Source organism: Bombina bombina, chromosome 4 (assembly GCF_027579735.1).
Source record: "Bombina bombina isolate aBomBom1 chromosome 4, aBomBom1.pri, whole genome shotgun sequence".
Taxonomy (NCBI): Eukaryota; Metazoa; Chordata; class Amphibia; order Anura; family Bombinatoridae; genus Bombina; species Bombina bombina.
The window spans coordinates 306,004,806-306,021,785 of record NC_069502.1 but is presented as its reverse complement, the minus strand read 5'-3'; the positions used below and the strand labels follow the sequence as shown (position 1 = coordinate 306,021,785).

General features: G+C 41.0%; 1 protein-coding gene across 3 annotated transcripts in view; it reads right to left on the bottom strand.

Annotated features, from left to right (window-relative positions):
- The window catches only part of XRN1 (5'-3' exoribonuclease 1), a 441,443-nt gene that overhangs the window by 150,323 nt on the left and 274,140 nt on the right, over positions 1 to 16,980 (bottom strand). For all 3 annotated transcript variants that reach the window (XM_053710017.1, XM_053710018.1, XM_053710019.1), the window contains exons 26-28: positions 8,851 to 8,940; positions 8,613 to 8,748; positions 703 to 759 (exon numbers count right to left, since the gene is read on the bottom strand). In XM_053710017.1, the coding sequence (XP_053565992.1) occupies positions 703 to 759; positions 8,613 to 8,748; positions 8,851 to 8,940 (283 nt within the window). The remainder of the gene's footprint in view (positions 1 to 702; positions 760 to 8,612; positions 8,749 to 8,850; positions 8,941 to 16,980) is intronic.

Below are 16,980 nucleotides of genomic sequence, written 5' to 3'. Positions count from 1 at the left end.
TCAGGTCAAGAGAGTGACCGTCTTTGTGAGTGGGAGAATCAGTCCATTGTGACAGACCGAAAGAGGAAGTGAGTTGCAGAAGTTGTTTTGCAGAGGAAGCAGTGGGATTGTCAAGGGGGATGTTGAAGTCGCCAAGAATGAGGGCAGGGGTGTCTAAGGAAAGGAAATAAGTTAGCCAGGCAGCCAAGTGATCTAGAAATTGAGTTGAGGAGCCAGGGGGTCGGTATATGACTGCAACACGTACAGAGAGAGGGGAGAATAAGCGAATCACGTGGGTTTCGAATAAGGGAAATGTGAGGGAAGAGATAGGATGTATTTGTTGAAAGGTGCAACGAGAGGAAAGTAAAATACCTACACCACCACCTTGTCTATTACAAGACCTAGGAGTGTGGCTGAAGTGGAGACCCCCATGTGAGAGAGCAGCAGTGGATGCTGTGTCTAGGGGAGAGAGCTAGGTTTCAGCTGCCCGTGTCATGGAAAATACCACAGTATAAGAGCTAATCAGAGAACACAAGTATTTAATCTAAGCATAGTTAACTAGTAAAAGTGAACTTTGTCTATCGGGCTGAAAATGTTAACTTGAAAAGAATTATTTTTATCTATTGAACACGTATTGCAATGATCATTCATGAATAATAATTTTGTTTTCAGAAATACCAACAACAAAAAATAAATGCTCACGTAACACGAGCCTTAACTTACCCTAAACAATAAATGAGGCTTCACAGTCACTCGCACCTTTTTGTTGCTCTTTCTTAACTAAGAAAAAAATAAAGAAAAAGAAATGATATGGGTTATAAGACAAATTAACACACTCCATATAGTAGCTTAAAGGATCATAATAGTAAAAAAATGACATGCTTTAATTCATTAGAGCATATCATTTTTAAAGTAGCAACCCTGCACACTACTACCTTTCCATTGGTTAAAACACAGTAGAAGTAACAATGCTGATCCAATCAGAATCTCTAGTTGCCAGACTTAGATATGTAAATAAATAGAGTTGCTGAGTAGAATAGCAATACTTTTGCGGGGGTTTAACACAGTAGTGCCGGGTCGCTAGTATTAAAATGACAAGCTCTAACAAATTAGAGCATTTACATACTTGTTTGTTTTGTTTCAGTCTTTGTGTCTGCCACTGAGGATTTATTAGTGCAGGGTGAAGCCACAGTCCTGGTGTAATGCCTCTTCACTTCAAACAATGAATAGGACAGGCCAAGTAAGCTTTAAAAGCATTTGAACAATTTAGGGCCCAGGAGGAACAATAAAGGAGTAACCATACTTTTAAGCAGCATCCCAGAGCTCTGACCATATTTAGTCCGAAGAAGAGAGTCTACTTATATTAGGCTAGATTACAAGTTAAGCACCCAAATAATTTTCAGGCGAAAGCAATATTTGCGTTTAACTTAGCAATACCAACGCGCACAAATGTGCGCTAGTAATTACAAGTTAGGTGCAATGCACATGTGACCTCGCAAGAGCATGCTTCCATAGTCTCCAAAAAAACTGCCGAATTATAAATAAAAGAGGGCGGGGTCGTGGACTCTCCATGTCCGGAAAGAAAGTTTTCTCTTTCCTAAGACATGGAGAGTCCATAATATCATTCCAATTACTAGTGGGAACGAATACCCAAACTAGAGGACACAAAATAAACAGGGAAAGAGAAAAAAGGCAGGAGGACCTAAACAGAAGGCCCCACCGCTTGAAGAACCTTTCTCCCAAAAGAAGCCTCGGCTGAGGCAAAAGTATCAAATTTGTAGAATTTGGAAAAAGTATGAAGAGAAGACCATGTTGCCGCCTTGCAAATTTGTTCCACAGAAGCTTCATTTTTGAAGAAGAGGATACAGCCCTAGTGGAATGAGCTGCAATTCTCTCAGGAGGCTGCTGTCCAGCAGTCTCATAAGCCAAACAAATCAAACTTCTCAACCATAAAGACAGAGTAGTAGAAGTGGCCTTCTGACCCTTACGCTTTCCAGAGAAAACAACAAACAGGGCAGAAGATTTGCGAAAATCTTTAGTAGATTGCAAGTAAAAATTTTAGAAACCGCACAACATCCAAGTTATGCAAGAGACATTCCGTTTGAGAAGGAGGATTAGGACACAGAGAAGGAACAACAATTTCCTGATTAATGTTTTGATCCGATACTACCTTAGGAAGAAACCCCAATTTAATATGAAGGACCGCCTTATCAGCATGAAAAATAAGGTAAGGAGAATCACACTGCAGAGCTGAAAGTTCAGACACACTGCGAGCGGAAGAAATGACCACAAGAAACAAAACCTTCCAGGATAACAGTTTTATATCAACAACATGCATAGGCTCGAACGGAGTCTGCTGTAAATCTTTAAGAACTAAATTAAGGCTCCATGGGGGAGCAACAGGTTTAAACACAGGCCTGATTCTAAAGCTTGAACGTCTGGTAAATCTGCCAAACGTTTGTGCAAAGGGACAGATAACGCTGAAATCTGACTCTTTAGAGAACTGACCGATAAACCCTTATCCAGTCCATCCTGAAGAAATGACAAAGTCCTGGGAATCCTCCCCTTAGAATCACACCAATAAAGATATTTACGCCGTATCTTATGGTAAATCTTGCGAGTGACCGGATTTCGAGCCTGAATCATAGTTTCAATGACAGCATCCGAAAAACCACATATATATTTATACTGTATATAGTATGAAGCAATGTTAGCACTTCCCATCAGGTGCTCGCTGCCAGCCCCGGTTATACCAGATTGTGTATAGAAGAAAGAAATATGGAATATGGCGGTGCTGTGTCACCCCCAGGGGATTCAAGCTGCTCACGTCCTCTGAGTTAACCTGACATCTTTCACCTTTAGTGTGCTGGAAAGCCACGCTAACCCGCCCCTCTTCTTCACAGAGCTTCGGCCGCAGTAATAGGAGGCTTAGCGCATCGGCTCTAGTAAGCACTCAATTCAAAATCATTGAACTCAGAGAATCTGGCAAACACTAGGTGGCTGCTTCTACCCTGTGGCTGCTTCTGTGATGCCATGCAGGAGCTATTAGAATAACCGATGCTCTCTCCTGTTTGATATGAGCGATGACTCGTGGAAGGAGAGCAAATGGAGGAAACCGATAAGCCAGAGAAAACCTCCAAGGAACTGCCAGAGCATCTATCAGAAAAGCTTGAGGATCACTTGATCTTGAGCCATACTTTGGAACCTTGGCGTTTTGGCGGGACGCCATCAAATCCAACTCTGGAACCCCCCACTGGAGGGATATCTTAGAGAACACTTCCGGATGGAGAGCCCACTCCCGGGATTTAAAGTCTGTCTGCTCAGAAAATCTGCATCTCAATTGTCCACTCCTGGAATGTGGATGGCAGATAGGAGACAATCGTGGTCTTCCGCCTACTACAGAATTCAAGTCACCTCCTTCATGGCTAAGGAACTCCGAGCTCCTCCCTGTTGGTTGATGTAAGCCATTGAGGTGATGTTGTTCGATTGAAATCTTATAATAGGGCATTGAAGATAGCTCTCAATTATATAATGTTTATGGGACGAGAGGACTCCTCCCGAGACCACAGGCCATGAGCTTTTAGAGGGCCCCAATCAGCACCCCGTAGTCCGTAGTTACAATTTCCCAGTAATGTCTCAGAAAGCAAGTGCCCCAAGACAGATGTTCCTGTGACACCCACCATGAGAGAGTCTCTTTTCAGAGGGTCCAGATTTATCCTCTGAGTTAAATCCGAATGATTTTTGTTACACTGAAGGAACATAAGAAGTTGTAGGTGGAACCGAGCAAAAGGAATGATGCCCATTGATGCCACAATCAGACCAATCACCTCTATGCATTGGGCCACAGATGGATGAAAAGCAGACTGGAGAGAAAGGCAGAAAGCAAGAATCTTGTCTTTTCTGACCTCCGTCAGAAAGATCTTAATGGACAGGGAATCTATTATAGTCCCTAGGAAACATACTTTGGTAGAGAGAACAAGAGAACGTTTTTTCCAAATTCACCTTTCACCCATGGGAACATAGAAAAGACAACAGCATCTCTGTATGAGATTGGGCTTGTTGAAAAGATGACGCCTGAACAAAGATGTCGTCCAGATAAGGCGCTACAGCTTTCACTGGGATCTGATCACAGCCAAAAGCGCCCCCAGAACCTTTGTGAATATTCTGGGAGGCGTAGCCAGACCAAATGGAAGTGCAACAAATTGGAAGTGTTGTCCAGAAAGGCAAACCTCAGATACTGATGATGTTCCCTGTGTATGGGAACGTGAAGGTGTGCGTCCTTCAGGTCTATGGTCATCATATACTGACCCTCCTGTACCAAAGGGATAATGGAACGAATAGTTTCCATCTTGAAGGACGGAACCCTGAGGAATTTGTTTAAACACTTGAGGTCAAAAATGGGTCGAAAAGTTCCCTCTTTTTTGGGAACTACAAATAGATTTGAGTAGAATCCTAGACCCTATTCTGCTAGAGGGACAGGAACAATAACTCCCAGAGAGAATAGGTCTTCTACATAGTTTAAGAAGGCTTCCTTCTTTATTTGGTTTGAGGAAAGTCTTGACAGGAGAAATCCGCCCCTGGGAGGGCAAGACATGAATCCCATTCTGTAACCCTGAGATACTATGTCTACCGCCCAAGGGTCTGGGACATCGCATATCCAGGCTTGACGAAAAAGTGAAAGCCTGCCCCCCACCTGATCCACACAGGAATCTGAACCTTCATGCTGATTTAGAGTCAGCAGAAGGCTTCTTGTTTTGTTTTCCCTTATTCGAGGGCTGGTTGGATTTCCAAGAAGATCAGGTTTAGATGAGGAAGAGGACTTTTGTCCCTTAAAGTTATGAAAGGAACAAAAATTAGAAGTCTGACGACCTCTAGGTTTGTTCTTCTTGTCCTGAGGTAGGAAAGATCCCTTTCCACCCGTAATCTCTGAAAAGATCTCTGCCACATCAGGTCCAAACAAAGTCTTTCCCTTGTAAGGCAAAGCCAAAAGCTTGGCCTTAGAAGAGACATCAGCAGACCAAGATTTTAACCACAGAGCCCTGCAAACTAGAACTGTGAAGCTAGACATCTTAGCTCCCAGACGAATTATCTGCATATTGGCATCACAGATAAAAGTGTTAGCCAATTTAAGAGCTTTGATCCAATCCTGGATCTCCTCTACTGTAGTTTCCTCTGAGATAAGATCAGATAACGCATCGCACCAATAAGATGCAGCACCTGCAACCGTAGCAACACTTGCTGCTGCTTGCCAATATAATCCTTGAGGGACATACATCTTTTTTTAAATAAGCCTTTAGCTTTTTATACATTGGATCCTTAAAAGAGCAACTATCCTCTATAGAAATAGTAGTTCTCTTAGAAAGAGTAGAAATAGCACTCTCTACTTTAGGAACAGTGCGCCATGAGTCACGAATAGAGTCAGCCACAGGAAACATTTTCTTAAAAACAGGTGTAGGGGAAAAAGGAACGCCAGGTTTGTCCCATTCCTGAGCAATAATTTCAGATATCTTCCTTGGTACTGGAAAAACCTCCTCAGAAGATGGTGAAAAATAGACTCTATCCAACTATGAGGACTTTGTGCGGTTGATAGCAACCACCGGTTCAGAGTGGTCCAAAGTAGCTAGAACATCCTTCAAAAGTAATCGGAGGTGCTCAAGCTTGAATCTAAAATTAACTTCTTCAGATTCTGAGGATTTTTCTGTTATAGTGTCAAGAGTCTGAAATCTCACCTTCAGAAGCTACTGAACTATTCTCATCATCAGACATCTGAGCAAGAGTGGCCAATGCAGCACTAGAATCAGAAACCTTAACATTAGGCAAGTGTTTAGATTTTCTCTTATGCTTACCCAACGAAGGGAAAGCTGACAAAGCCGCTGATACTGCAGAAGAAACCTGAGCAGTAAAATCCCCAGGTAAATAAACACCCCCGGGTGGATAAGAGGACACAGAAGTCACAGTATGAGAAACAACTATGGCTTGGGACGTTTGAGGAGAAAGCTGAGGCATGTCACGCACAGCATTAGCCTGAGAGATATTGGGCTCAGAAAGGAGTAATTTCTCTTTAAATTTCAAAGTCTTAGATAAACAAGAAGAACAAAATTGCATAGGCAAAACAATTTGGGCTTCTAAACAAAGTAAACATTTATCTATGGAACTAGACTGTCCATTGTCTTTAAATTCCCACAAGAAATAGGCAAACAAAAGAAAAATAAAATGCTTAAAATTTTATTAATTACCTCAGATTGCTTAACAGAAAAATAAACTGCTTTTAATTTTAACAAAAACACACCTCAGATTGTCTGAGGTTTCTACCGGCAAGCAAATACCCCACTAGCAAGAGGAATGGAGCTGGATCTGCTGGCAATACAATCTGATGAGGATCACTAAGAGTAGCTTTTCACTTGACGAGCTGTTCAACTGTATCATTCCGGTCGCAACAGCACCACTCCGTAAAACCGGACGTTCGGGTGTCACATGACCGGACCGAAGAGTAAGTGTGCAACAATTAAAAACAACATAAACGTCTAACATACAACTGCAAGTGAAAAGCACTACAGACTCGATAAACTTAACTCCCAAGCCTTACACATGTCTCAATAATAAAAATTACATCCCAGCCCATTGTTCTCATACTCAAATTAGGAATAACATATCTCTAATATAACATGCCATTAAAAATTGTGCCCATATGAATCCTTAAAATATTCAAGGATTATTATCTTGTGAACTGTAATATAACAAAGGGGATCTAATTTAGGAGGTTTAACCCCATAAGTGCTGCTGTCCTTCATTACCTAGAAGGCAAAGGCACTTACCTTAGATCCTAATGCATAAGAGATGCAGATCCTCAACGTGTGGCAGTCACTACATTCCCCGTCATGGAACTGTAGGAAAAGAAAGAGCAGAGTAACCAACTCTGGCTTTCCACAAAGGGGTAGCAAATTGTTAAAAATAAAGCAAAGGACTGCCTTGCCGCATTTTAACTGCTAAAAGCCACCACTACTATTACTCAAGAGATTGATGTGGACACAGCTAAACCCCAATCCTTGCTTGCAGGGAAAAGTACCCATAAAAGGATTAAATTCTTCAGACACTAACTTTGCACAACCTCCATTGACAGAGGCAAAGAGAATGAATGGGGGTTATGGGTAAGGCAGTTACACTTAACAGCTTTGCTGGGGTGCTCTTTGCCTCTTCCTGCTGGTCAGGAGTTGAATATCCCACTAGTAATTGGAATGACGTTGTGTACTCTCCATGTCTTAGGAAAGAAATGTACCTTACGACTGCTGCAGATTTGGCGATATATATCCCCTCATATAAATGGGGGGACTAACCCTTACTCAAATGACAATTTTATGACAGTTAGCAGATATGAAATTAAAGCAGCATCTAATGCAGTATGACACACTATTGTATCCACTTATTGGCCGCAATGCTCATATCTGCTGGAAAGGGAAACCACCAAGATTTTTTTTTTTATTTATTTGTGGAAAGTTAAAGGGACTGTAAAATTGATTTCCGTTAATGTGTTTCTAATTACTTTTTTTTTTAACAGCTGCAGAGTAAAAAATGTATGATAATTTGCTTTAAGGCTTTTGTCTTTTGAAGCCACAACCTAATAAAATGGGTTGAGCTTGTAGATATAATCTGATCTCATGACTTTCTTACATCTGTCTATAAACCATTCACCAATACTTGGAGAGAACAATGGAAAATTAACATTTTATTGCCTCATCTCTTCTATACCCCAAAGTGTAATTTCTTCTGCTGGCTTTGCTTACAAAGCTTATCTATAGCTTGGACCCAAGGCCAAAAACTTTCAGATTAGATGGGGATACAACAGGCTAAATTAACTATTTCAAATGCCATTTAAGGGTAAATGAAATACGTGTAAACAATTTAATAAACTTTAGCAGGTAAAGTGGATCATTGGAAACAAATTAAAAGGGCAGAAAATGTTTGAGTAAACTGTCTCTTTAAATGTATTTTACATGGGCTGATTAGTAAAAAATAAATAAAAAGTAAAACAAAAAAAAACTGTTCATATAGAAAAGTTAGTTTTTTCACCTTCATACAACTTTAAAGGGACAGTCTTGTCCAAAACAAACTTTCATTATTCAGATAGGTCATGTAATTTTAAACAATTTTCAAATTCACATCTATCACAAATTTTGGTTTGTTCTCTAGGTATTCTTAGTTGAAAGCTAAACCTAGGAGGTTTATATGCTAATTTCTAAGCCCTTGAAAGCCGCCTCTCATCTCAGGGCATTTTGAGAGTTTTCACCACAAGAGGGTGTTAGTTCATGTGTTTCCTATACATAACACCGTGCTCACACACGTTGAGTTCCTAGTAGTCAGCATTGATTGGCTAAAATGCAAGTCTGTCAAAAGAACTGAAATAAGGGGCCGTTTGCAGAGGCTTAGATACAAGTTAATCACGGAGGTAAAAAGTGTATTAATATAACTGTGTTGGTTATGCAAAACTAGGGAATGGGTAATAAAGGGATTATCTATCTTTTAAAACAATTTATATTCTGGTGTAGACTGTCCCTTTAAGCAGTACTACTTTTGAAAAAATAACTAGTTGTAGACAATTAAAAAGTCAGCTAAGTATAATGTCAATGTTTTCAAACCTTGCACTTTGCAACCTCTTCTTCAATCATCTCAACTATAGCAGAATCCAAGATCTGCAAATCACACGATGAGCGTGACAGCAAACTGACAGGATGAGCCTTCAGCCACGAAACAATCTCTTGAACCTTCTCAGCTCTATAAAGAATGAGCAAATATGATAACAAATAAGAACAATAAAAACAACAACAAAAATGTAAAGGTCTCTAGAACAACACTATAGAAATACAATCTTCTCACCCATTTTCATCCTCTCCTGGCCAGATATCATCTTCGTAGAACACGTCATCGTGGCTGTTTTTCGATATATATGAAAAAAGCTCAGGGTACCTGCAAATCAGACATTAAGAACTTTACATCTAAAATAAGGCCACTAATATCTGGACATTCTATATAAGAAGAAAATAATAGCAAATACAGGGTATACAATGATTATGCACACAGAAGTAAAGCCCTTAAAGATCCATGCATTCAACACAGGCCTAAGCCTCAAGTCTGCTGGATTTATCAAGTGCCAAATAGAGTATTCTGAGTTATAGAAGAGAATCAGTAAATTATAATCACATGAAATTTAAGTCAATAAGTCTAACAGATAAAAAAGTGTTTCCTACTTATGAAAGGTTAATCTTCGAACTGTAGCCCAATCATCAGGTTAGAACCACTAATATGCAGTCGGTATAATGGGAGGAAGGTATCAAATTTACATTGAAAGTATCAATAGCAAGGTGGATTGTACAGCAAGTAACTCGTTACACGTTAACAAGTGTGGGCCTTTTAACCCCTTAATGAAAACAGCACTTTTCCATTTTCTGTCCGTTTGGGACCAAGGCTATTTTTAAATTTCTGCGGTGTTTGTGTTTAGCTGTAATTTTCCCCTTACTCATTTAATGTACCCACACATATATACCGTTTTTCTCGCCATTAAATGGACTTTCAAAATATACCATTATTTTCATCATATCTTATAATTTACTATAAAAAAGTTTTTTAAAATATGAGGAAAAAATGGAAAAACAACACACTTTTTCTAACTTTGACCCCCAAAATCTGTTATACATCTACAACCACCAAAAAAAACATATGCTAAATAGTTTCTAAATTTTGTCCTGAGTTTAGAAATACCCAATGTTTACATGTTCTTTGCTTTTTTTGCAAGTTATAGGGCCATAAATACAAGTAGCACTTTGCTATTTCCAAACCACTTTTTTTCAAAAACAGAATTTATGCTTACCTGATAAATTACTTTCTCCAACGGTGTGTCCGGTCCACGGCGTCATCCTTACTTGTGGGATATTCTCCTCCCCAACAGGAAATGGCAAAGAGCCCAGCAAAGCTGGCCATATAGTCCCTCCTAGGCTCCGCCTACCCCAGTCATTCGACCGACGGACAGGAGGAAATATATATAGGAGAAACCATATGGTAACGTGGTGACTGTAGTTAGAGAAAATAATTCATCAGACCTGATTAAAAAACCAGGGCGGGCCGTGGACCGGACACACCGTTGGAGAAAGTAATTTATCAGGTAAGCATAAATTCTGTTTTCTCCAACATAGGTGTGTCCGGTCCACGGCGTCATCCTTACTTGTGGGAACCAATACCAAAGCTTTAGGACACGGATGAAGGGAGGGAGCAAATCAGGTCACCCAAACGGAAGGCACCACGGCTTGCAAAACCTTTCTCCCAAAAATAGCCTCCGAAGAAGCAAAAGTATATAATTTAAAAAATTTGGTCAACAGGAACCTCATTCTTGAAGGCCCATGTGGAAGCCACAGCCCTAGTGGAGTGAGCTGTGATACTTTCAGGAGGCTGCCGTCCGGCAGTCTCAAAAGCCAAACTGATGATGCTTTTAAACCAAAAGGAAAGAGAGGTAGAAGTTGCTTTTTTACCTCTCCTTTAACCAGAATAAACAACAAACAAAGAAGATGTTTGTCTAAAATCTTCAGTAGCCTCTAAATAGAATTTTAGAGCACGGACAACGTCCAAATTGTGTAACAAACGTTCCTTCTATGAAACTGGATTCGGACACAAAGAAGGTACAACTATCTCCTGGTTAATATATTTGTTGGAAACAACCTTCAGAAGAAAACCAGGCTCAGTACGTAAAACCACCTTATCTGCATGGACCAGATAGGGCGGAGAACACTGCAGAGCAGATAACTCAGAAACTCTTCTAGCGGAAGAAATTGCAACCTAAAACAAAACTTTCCAAGATAATAACTTAATATCTACGGAATGTAAGGGTTCAAACGGAACCCCTTGAAGAACTGAAAGAACTAGATTAAGACTCCAGGGAAGAGTCAAAGGTCTGTAAACAGGCTTGATTCTAACCAGAGCCTGAACGAACGCTTAAACGTCTGGCACAGCTGCCAGCCTTTTGTGAAGTAAAACAGATAAAGCAGAGATCTGTCCCTTCAGAGAACTCGCAGAAAATCCTTTCTCCAAACCTTCTTGTAGAAAGGAAAGAATCTTAGGAATTTTTATCTTGTTCCATGGGAATCCTTTAGATTCACACCAACAGATATATTTTTCCCTATATTATGGTAAATTTTTCTAGTTACAGGCTTTCTAGCCTGAATAAGAGTATCTATTACAGGATCTGAAAACCCACGCTTTGATAAAATCAAGCGTTCAAACTCCAAGCAGTCAGTTGGAGGAAAACCAGATTCGGATGTTCGAATGGACCCTGAATAAGAAGGTCCTGTCTCAAAGGTAGCTTCCATGGTGGAGCCGATGACACATTCACCAGGTCTGCATACCAAGTCCTGCGTGGCCACACAGGAACTATCAAGATCACCGAAGCCCTCTCCAGATTGATCCTGGCTACCAGCCTGGGAATGAGAGGAAACGGTGGGAATACATAAGCTAGGTTGAAGATCCAAGGTGCTACTATTGTATCCAATAGAGTCGCCTTGGGATCCCTGGATTTGGACCCGTAACAAGGGACCATGAAGTTCTGACGAGAGGCCATCAGAACCATGTCTGGAATGCCCCATAATTGAGTTATTTGGGCAAAGATTTCCAGATGGAGTTCCCACTCCCCCGGATGCTCCTCCATCGCCAGGGAACTCCTTGTTACCCCCTGATGGTTGATATATGTAACAGTCGTCATGATGTCTGATTGAAACCTTATGAATTTGGCCTTTGCTAGTCGAGGCCAAGCCTTGAGAGCATTGAATATCGCTCTCAGTTCCATTATGTGTATCGGGAGAAGAGAGTCTTCCCGAAACCATAGACCCTGAGCTTTCAGGGGTTCCCAGACCGCGCCCCAGCCCACCAGACTGGCGTCGGTCGTGACAATGACCTACTCTGGTCTGCGGAAGCTCATTCCCTGTGACAGGTTGTCCAGGGTCAGCCACCAACGGAGTGAATCTCTGGTTATTTGATCTACTTGTATCGTCGGAGACAAGTCTGTATAATCCCCATTCCACTGTCTGAGCATGCACAGGTGTAATGGTCTTAGATGAATTCGTGCAAAAGGAACTATGTCCATTGCCGCAACCATCAAACCTATTACTTCCATGCACTGCGCTATGGAAGGAAGAAGAACAGAATGAAGTACCTGACAAGAGCTTAGAAGTTTTGATTTTCTGGCCTCTGTCAGAAAAACCTTCATTTCTAAGGAAACTATTATTGTTCCCAAGAAGGGAACTCTTGTTGACGGGGACAGAGAACTTTTTTCTATGTTCACTTTCCACCTGTGAGATCTGAGAAAGGCTAGGACAATGTCCGTATGAGCCCTTGCTTTTGACAGAGACGACACTTGAATCAGGATGTCGTCCAAGTAAGGTACTACTGCAATGCCCCTTGGTCTTAGCACCACTAGAAGGGACCCTAGTACCCTTGTGAAAATCCTTGGAGCAGTGGCTAATCCGAATGGAAGTGCCACAAACTGGTAATGCTTGTCCAGAAAGGCGAACCTTAGGAACCGAAAATGTTCCTTGTGGATAGGAATACGTAGGTACGCATCCTTTAAGTCCACCGTGGTCATGAATTGACCTTCCTGGATGGTAGGAAGGATCGTTCGAATGGTTTCCATTTTGAACGATGAAACCCTTAGAAACTTGTTTAGAATCTTGAGATCTAAAATAGGTCTGAATGTTCCCTCTTTTTTGGGAATTATGAACAGGTTGGAGTAAAAACCCATCCCTTGTTCTCCTAATGGAACAGGATGAATCACTCCCATGCTTAACAGGTCTTCTACACAGTGTAAGAATGCCTGTTCGAAGATAATTGAGACCCGTGGAACCTTCCCCTTGGGGGTAGTTCCCTGAATTCCAGGAGATAACCTTGAGAAACTATTTCTAGCGCCCAAGGATCCTGAACATCTCTTGCCCCAGCCTGAGCGAAGAGAGAAAGTCTGCCCCCCACCAGATCCTTCCCAGATCGGGGGCCAACACTTCATGCTGTTTTGGTAGCAGTGGCAGGTGACTTGGCCTGCTTACCCTTGTTCCAGCCTTGCATCGGCCTCCAGGCTGGCTTGGTTTGAGAAGTATTACCCTCTTGCTTAGAGGGTGTAGAATTTGAGGCTGGTCCGTTTCTGCGAAAGGGACGAAAATTTGGCTTATTTCTAGCCTTAAAAGACCTATCCAGAGGAAGGGCGTGGCCCTTTCCCCCAGTGATGTCTGAAATAATCTCTTTCAAGTCAGGGCCAAACAGTGTTTTACCCTTGAAAGGGATGTTAAGCAAAAGCGCTCTGCGCGCCACGATAGCAAACCCTGAATTATTCGCCGCTAATCTAGCTAATTGCAAAGCGGCATCTAAAATAAAAGAGTTAGCCAATTTAAGAGCTTGAATTCTGTCCAAAACCTCCTCGTACGAAGATTCTTTATTGAGTGACTTTTCTAGTTCTTCGAACCAGAAACACGCAGCTGTAGTGACAGGAACAATGCATGAAATTGGTTGTAGAAGGTAACCTTGCTGAACAAACATCTTTTTAAGCAAACCCTCTAACCTTTAATCCATAGGATCTTGAAAGCACAACTATCTTCTATAGGAATAGAAGTGCGTTTGTTTAGAGTAGAAACCGCCCCCTCGACCTTGGGGACTGTATGCTATAAGTCCTTTCTGGGGTCGACTATAGGAAATAATTTCTTAAATATAGGGGGAGGACAAAAGGTATGCCGGGCCTTTCCCACTCCTTATTTACTATGTCCGCCACCCGCTTGGGTATAGGAAAAACATCGGGGGGCACCGGAACCTCTAGGAACTTGTCCATCTTACCTAATTTCTCTGGAATGACCAAATTGTCACAATCATCCAGAGTAGATAATACCTCCTTAAGTAGTGCGTGGAGATGTTGTAATTTAAATTTAAAAGTTACAATATCAGGTTCTGCTTGTTGAGAAATTTTCCCTGAATCTGAAATTTCTCCCTCAGACAAAACCTCCCTCCTGGTCCCTTCAGATAGGTGTGAGGGTATGTCAGAACAGATATCATCAGCGTCCTTTTGCTCTTCAGTGTTTAAAACAGAGCAATCACGCTTTCTCTGATAAGTAGGCATTTTGGAAAAAATGCATGCAATAGAATTATCCATTACAGCCATTAATTGTTGTATGGTAATAAGTATTGGCGCACTAGATGTACTAGGGGCCTCTTGTGTGGGCAAAACTGGTGTAGACACAGAAGGGGATGATGCAGTACCATGCTTACTCCCCTCATTAGAGGAATCATCTTGGGCAATATCATATCTATGGCATTATTATCCCTACTTTGTTTGGACATTATGACACAAATATATCACATATATTTAAATGGGGAGACACATTGGCTTTCATACATATAGAACATCGTTATCTGATGGTTCAGACATGTTAAACAGGCTTAAACTTGTCAACAAAGCACAAAAAACGTTTTACAATAAAACCGTTACTGTCCCTTTAAATTTTAAACTGAACACACTTTATTACTGAATATGTGAAAAAGTATGAAGGAATTGTTCAAAATTCACCAAAATTGCACCACAGTAACTTAAAGCCTTAAAAGTATTGCACACCAAATTTGAAAGCTTTAACCCTTAAAATAACGGAACCGGAGCCGTTTTTACATTTAACCCCTATACAGTCCCAGGTATCTGCTTTGCTGAGACCCAACCAAGCCCAGAGGGGAATACGATACCAAATGATGCCTTCTATAAGCTTTTTCAGTGGTTCTTAGCTCCTCACACATGCATCTGCATGCCATGCTTTCCAAAAACAACTGCGCATTAGAGGCGCGAAAATGAGGCTCTGTCTATGACTAGAAAAGGCCCCCAGTGAAAAAGGTGTCCAATACAGTGCCTGCCGTTTTTATTAAAACAATCCCCAAGATTTAACAACTATTAAAAGTAATAATCTGCCAAATATACTTAGTAAAGTAATCGTTTTAGCCCAGAAAAATGTCTACCAGTTTTTTAAGCCCTAATGAAGCCCTTTATTCTTTTACTTAAACTAAGAAAAGGGCTTACCGGTTCCCATAGGGAAAATGACAGCTTCCAGCATTACCGAGTCTTGTTAGAAATGTGTCATACCTCAAGCAGCAAAGTCTGCCCACTGTTTCCCCCAACTGAAGTTACTTCATCTCAACAGTCCTGTGTGGAAACAGCTATCGATTTTAGTAACGGTTGCTAAAATCATTTTCCTCTTACAAACAGAAATCTTCATCTCTTTTCTGTTTCAGAGTAAATAGTACATACCAGCACTATTTTAAAATAACAAACTCTTGATTGAAGAACAAAAACTGCATTTAAACACCAAAAAACTCTAAGCCATCTCCGTGGAGATGTTGCCTGTGCAACGGCAAAGAGAATGACTGGGGTAGGCGGAGCCTAGGAGGGACTATATGGCCAGCTTTGCTGGGCTCTTTGCCATTTCCTGTTGGGGAGGAGAATATCCCACAAGTAAGGATGACGCCGTGGACCGGACACACCTATGTTGGAGAAATTAGCGATAGTTACATTGGGACACTGATATCTTTCAGGAATCCCTGAATATCCATTGACATGTATATATTTTTTTTTTAGAAGACATCCCAAAGTATTGATCTAGGCCCATTTTGGTATATTTCATGCCACCATTTCAACGCCAAATGCGATCAAATAAAAAAAATTGTTCACTTTTTCACAATTTTTTTTTAACAAACTTTAGGTTTCTCACTGAAATTATTTACAAAAAAACTTATGCAATTATAGCATACATGGTTGTAAATGCTTCTCTGGGATCCCCTTTGTTCATAAATAGCAGACATATGTGGCTTTGGTTTTGCTTTTTACTAATTAGAAGGCTGCTAAATGCGACTGCGCACCACACGTGTATTATGCCCAGCAGTGAAGGGGTTAATTAGGGAGCATGTAGGGAGCTTCTAGGGTTAATTTTAGCTTCAGTGTAGTGTAGTAGACAACCCCAAGTATTGATCTAGGCCCATTTTGGTATATTTCATGCCACCATTTCACCGCCAAATGCAATCAAATTAAAAAAAACGCTAAATTTTTCACAATTTTAGGTTTCTCACTGAAATTATTTACAAACAGCATGTGCAATTATGGCACAAATGGTTGTAAATGCTTCTCTGGGATCCCCTTTGTTCAGAAATAGCAGACATATATGACTTTGGGTTGCTTTATGGTAATTAGAAGGCCGCTAAGTGCTGCTGCGCATCACACTTGTATTATGGCTAGCAGTGAAGGGGTTAATTAGGTAGTTTGTAGGGAGCTTGCAGGGTTAATTTTAGCTTTAGTGTAGAGATCAGCCTCCCACCTGACACATCAGACCCCCTGATCCCTCCCAAACAGCTCCCTTCCCTCCCCCACCCCACAATTGTCCCCGCCATCTTAAGTACTGGCAGAAAGTCTGCCAGTACTAAAATAAAAGTTTAAAAAAAAAAAAAACACAATTTATGCTTACCTGATAAATTTATTTCTCTTGTGGTGTATCCAGTCCACGGATCATCCATTACTTGTGGGATATTCTCATTCCCAACAGGAAGTTGCAAGAGGACACCCACAGCAGAGCTGTAATATAGCTCCTCCCCTAACTGTCATAGCCAGTCATTCGACCGAAAACAAGCCGAGAAAGGAGGAACCATAGGGTGCAGTGGTTACTGTAGTTTAAATTTAAAAATTACCTGCCTTAAAATGACAGGGCGGGCCGTGGACTGGATACACCACAAGAGAAATAAATTTATCAGGTAAGCATAAATTGTGTTTTCTCTTGTAAGGTGTATCCAGTCCACGGATCATCCATTACTTGTGGGATACCAATACCAAAGCTAAAGTACACGGATGAAGGGAGGGACAAGGCAGGAACTTAAATGGAAGGAACCACTGCCCGTAAAACCTCTCTCCCAAATACAGCCTCTGAAGAAGCAAAAGTATCAAATTTGTAACATTTTGAAAAA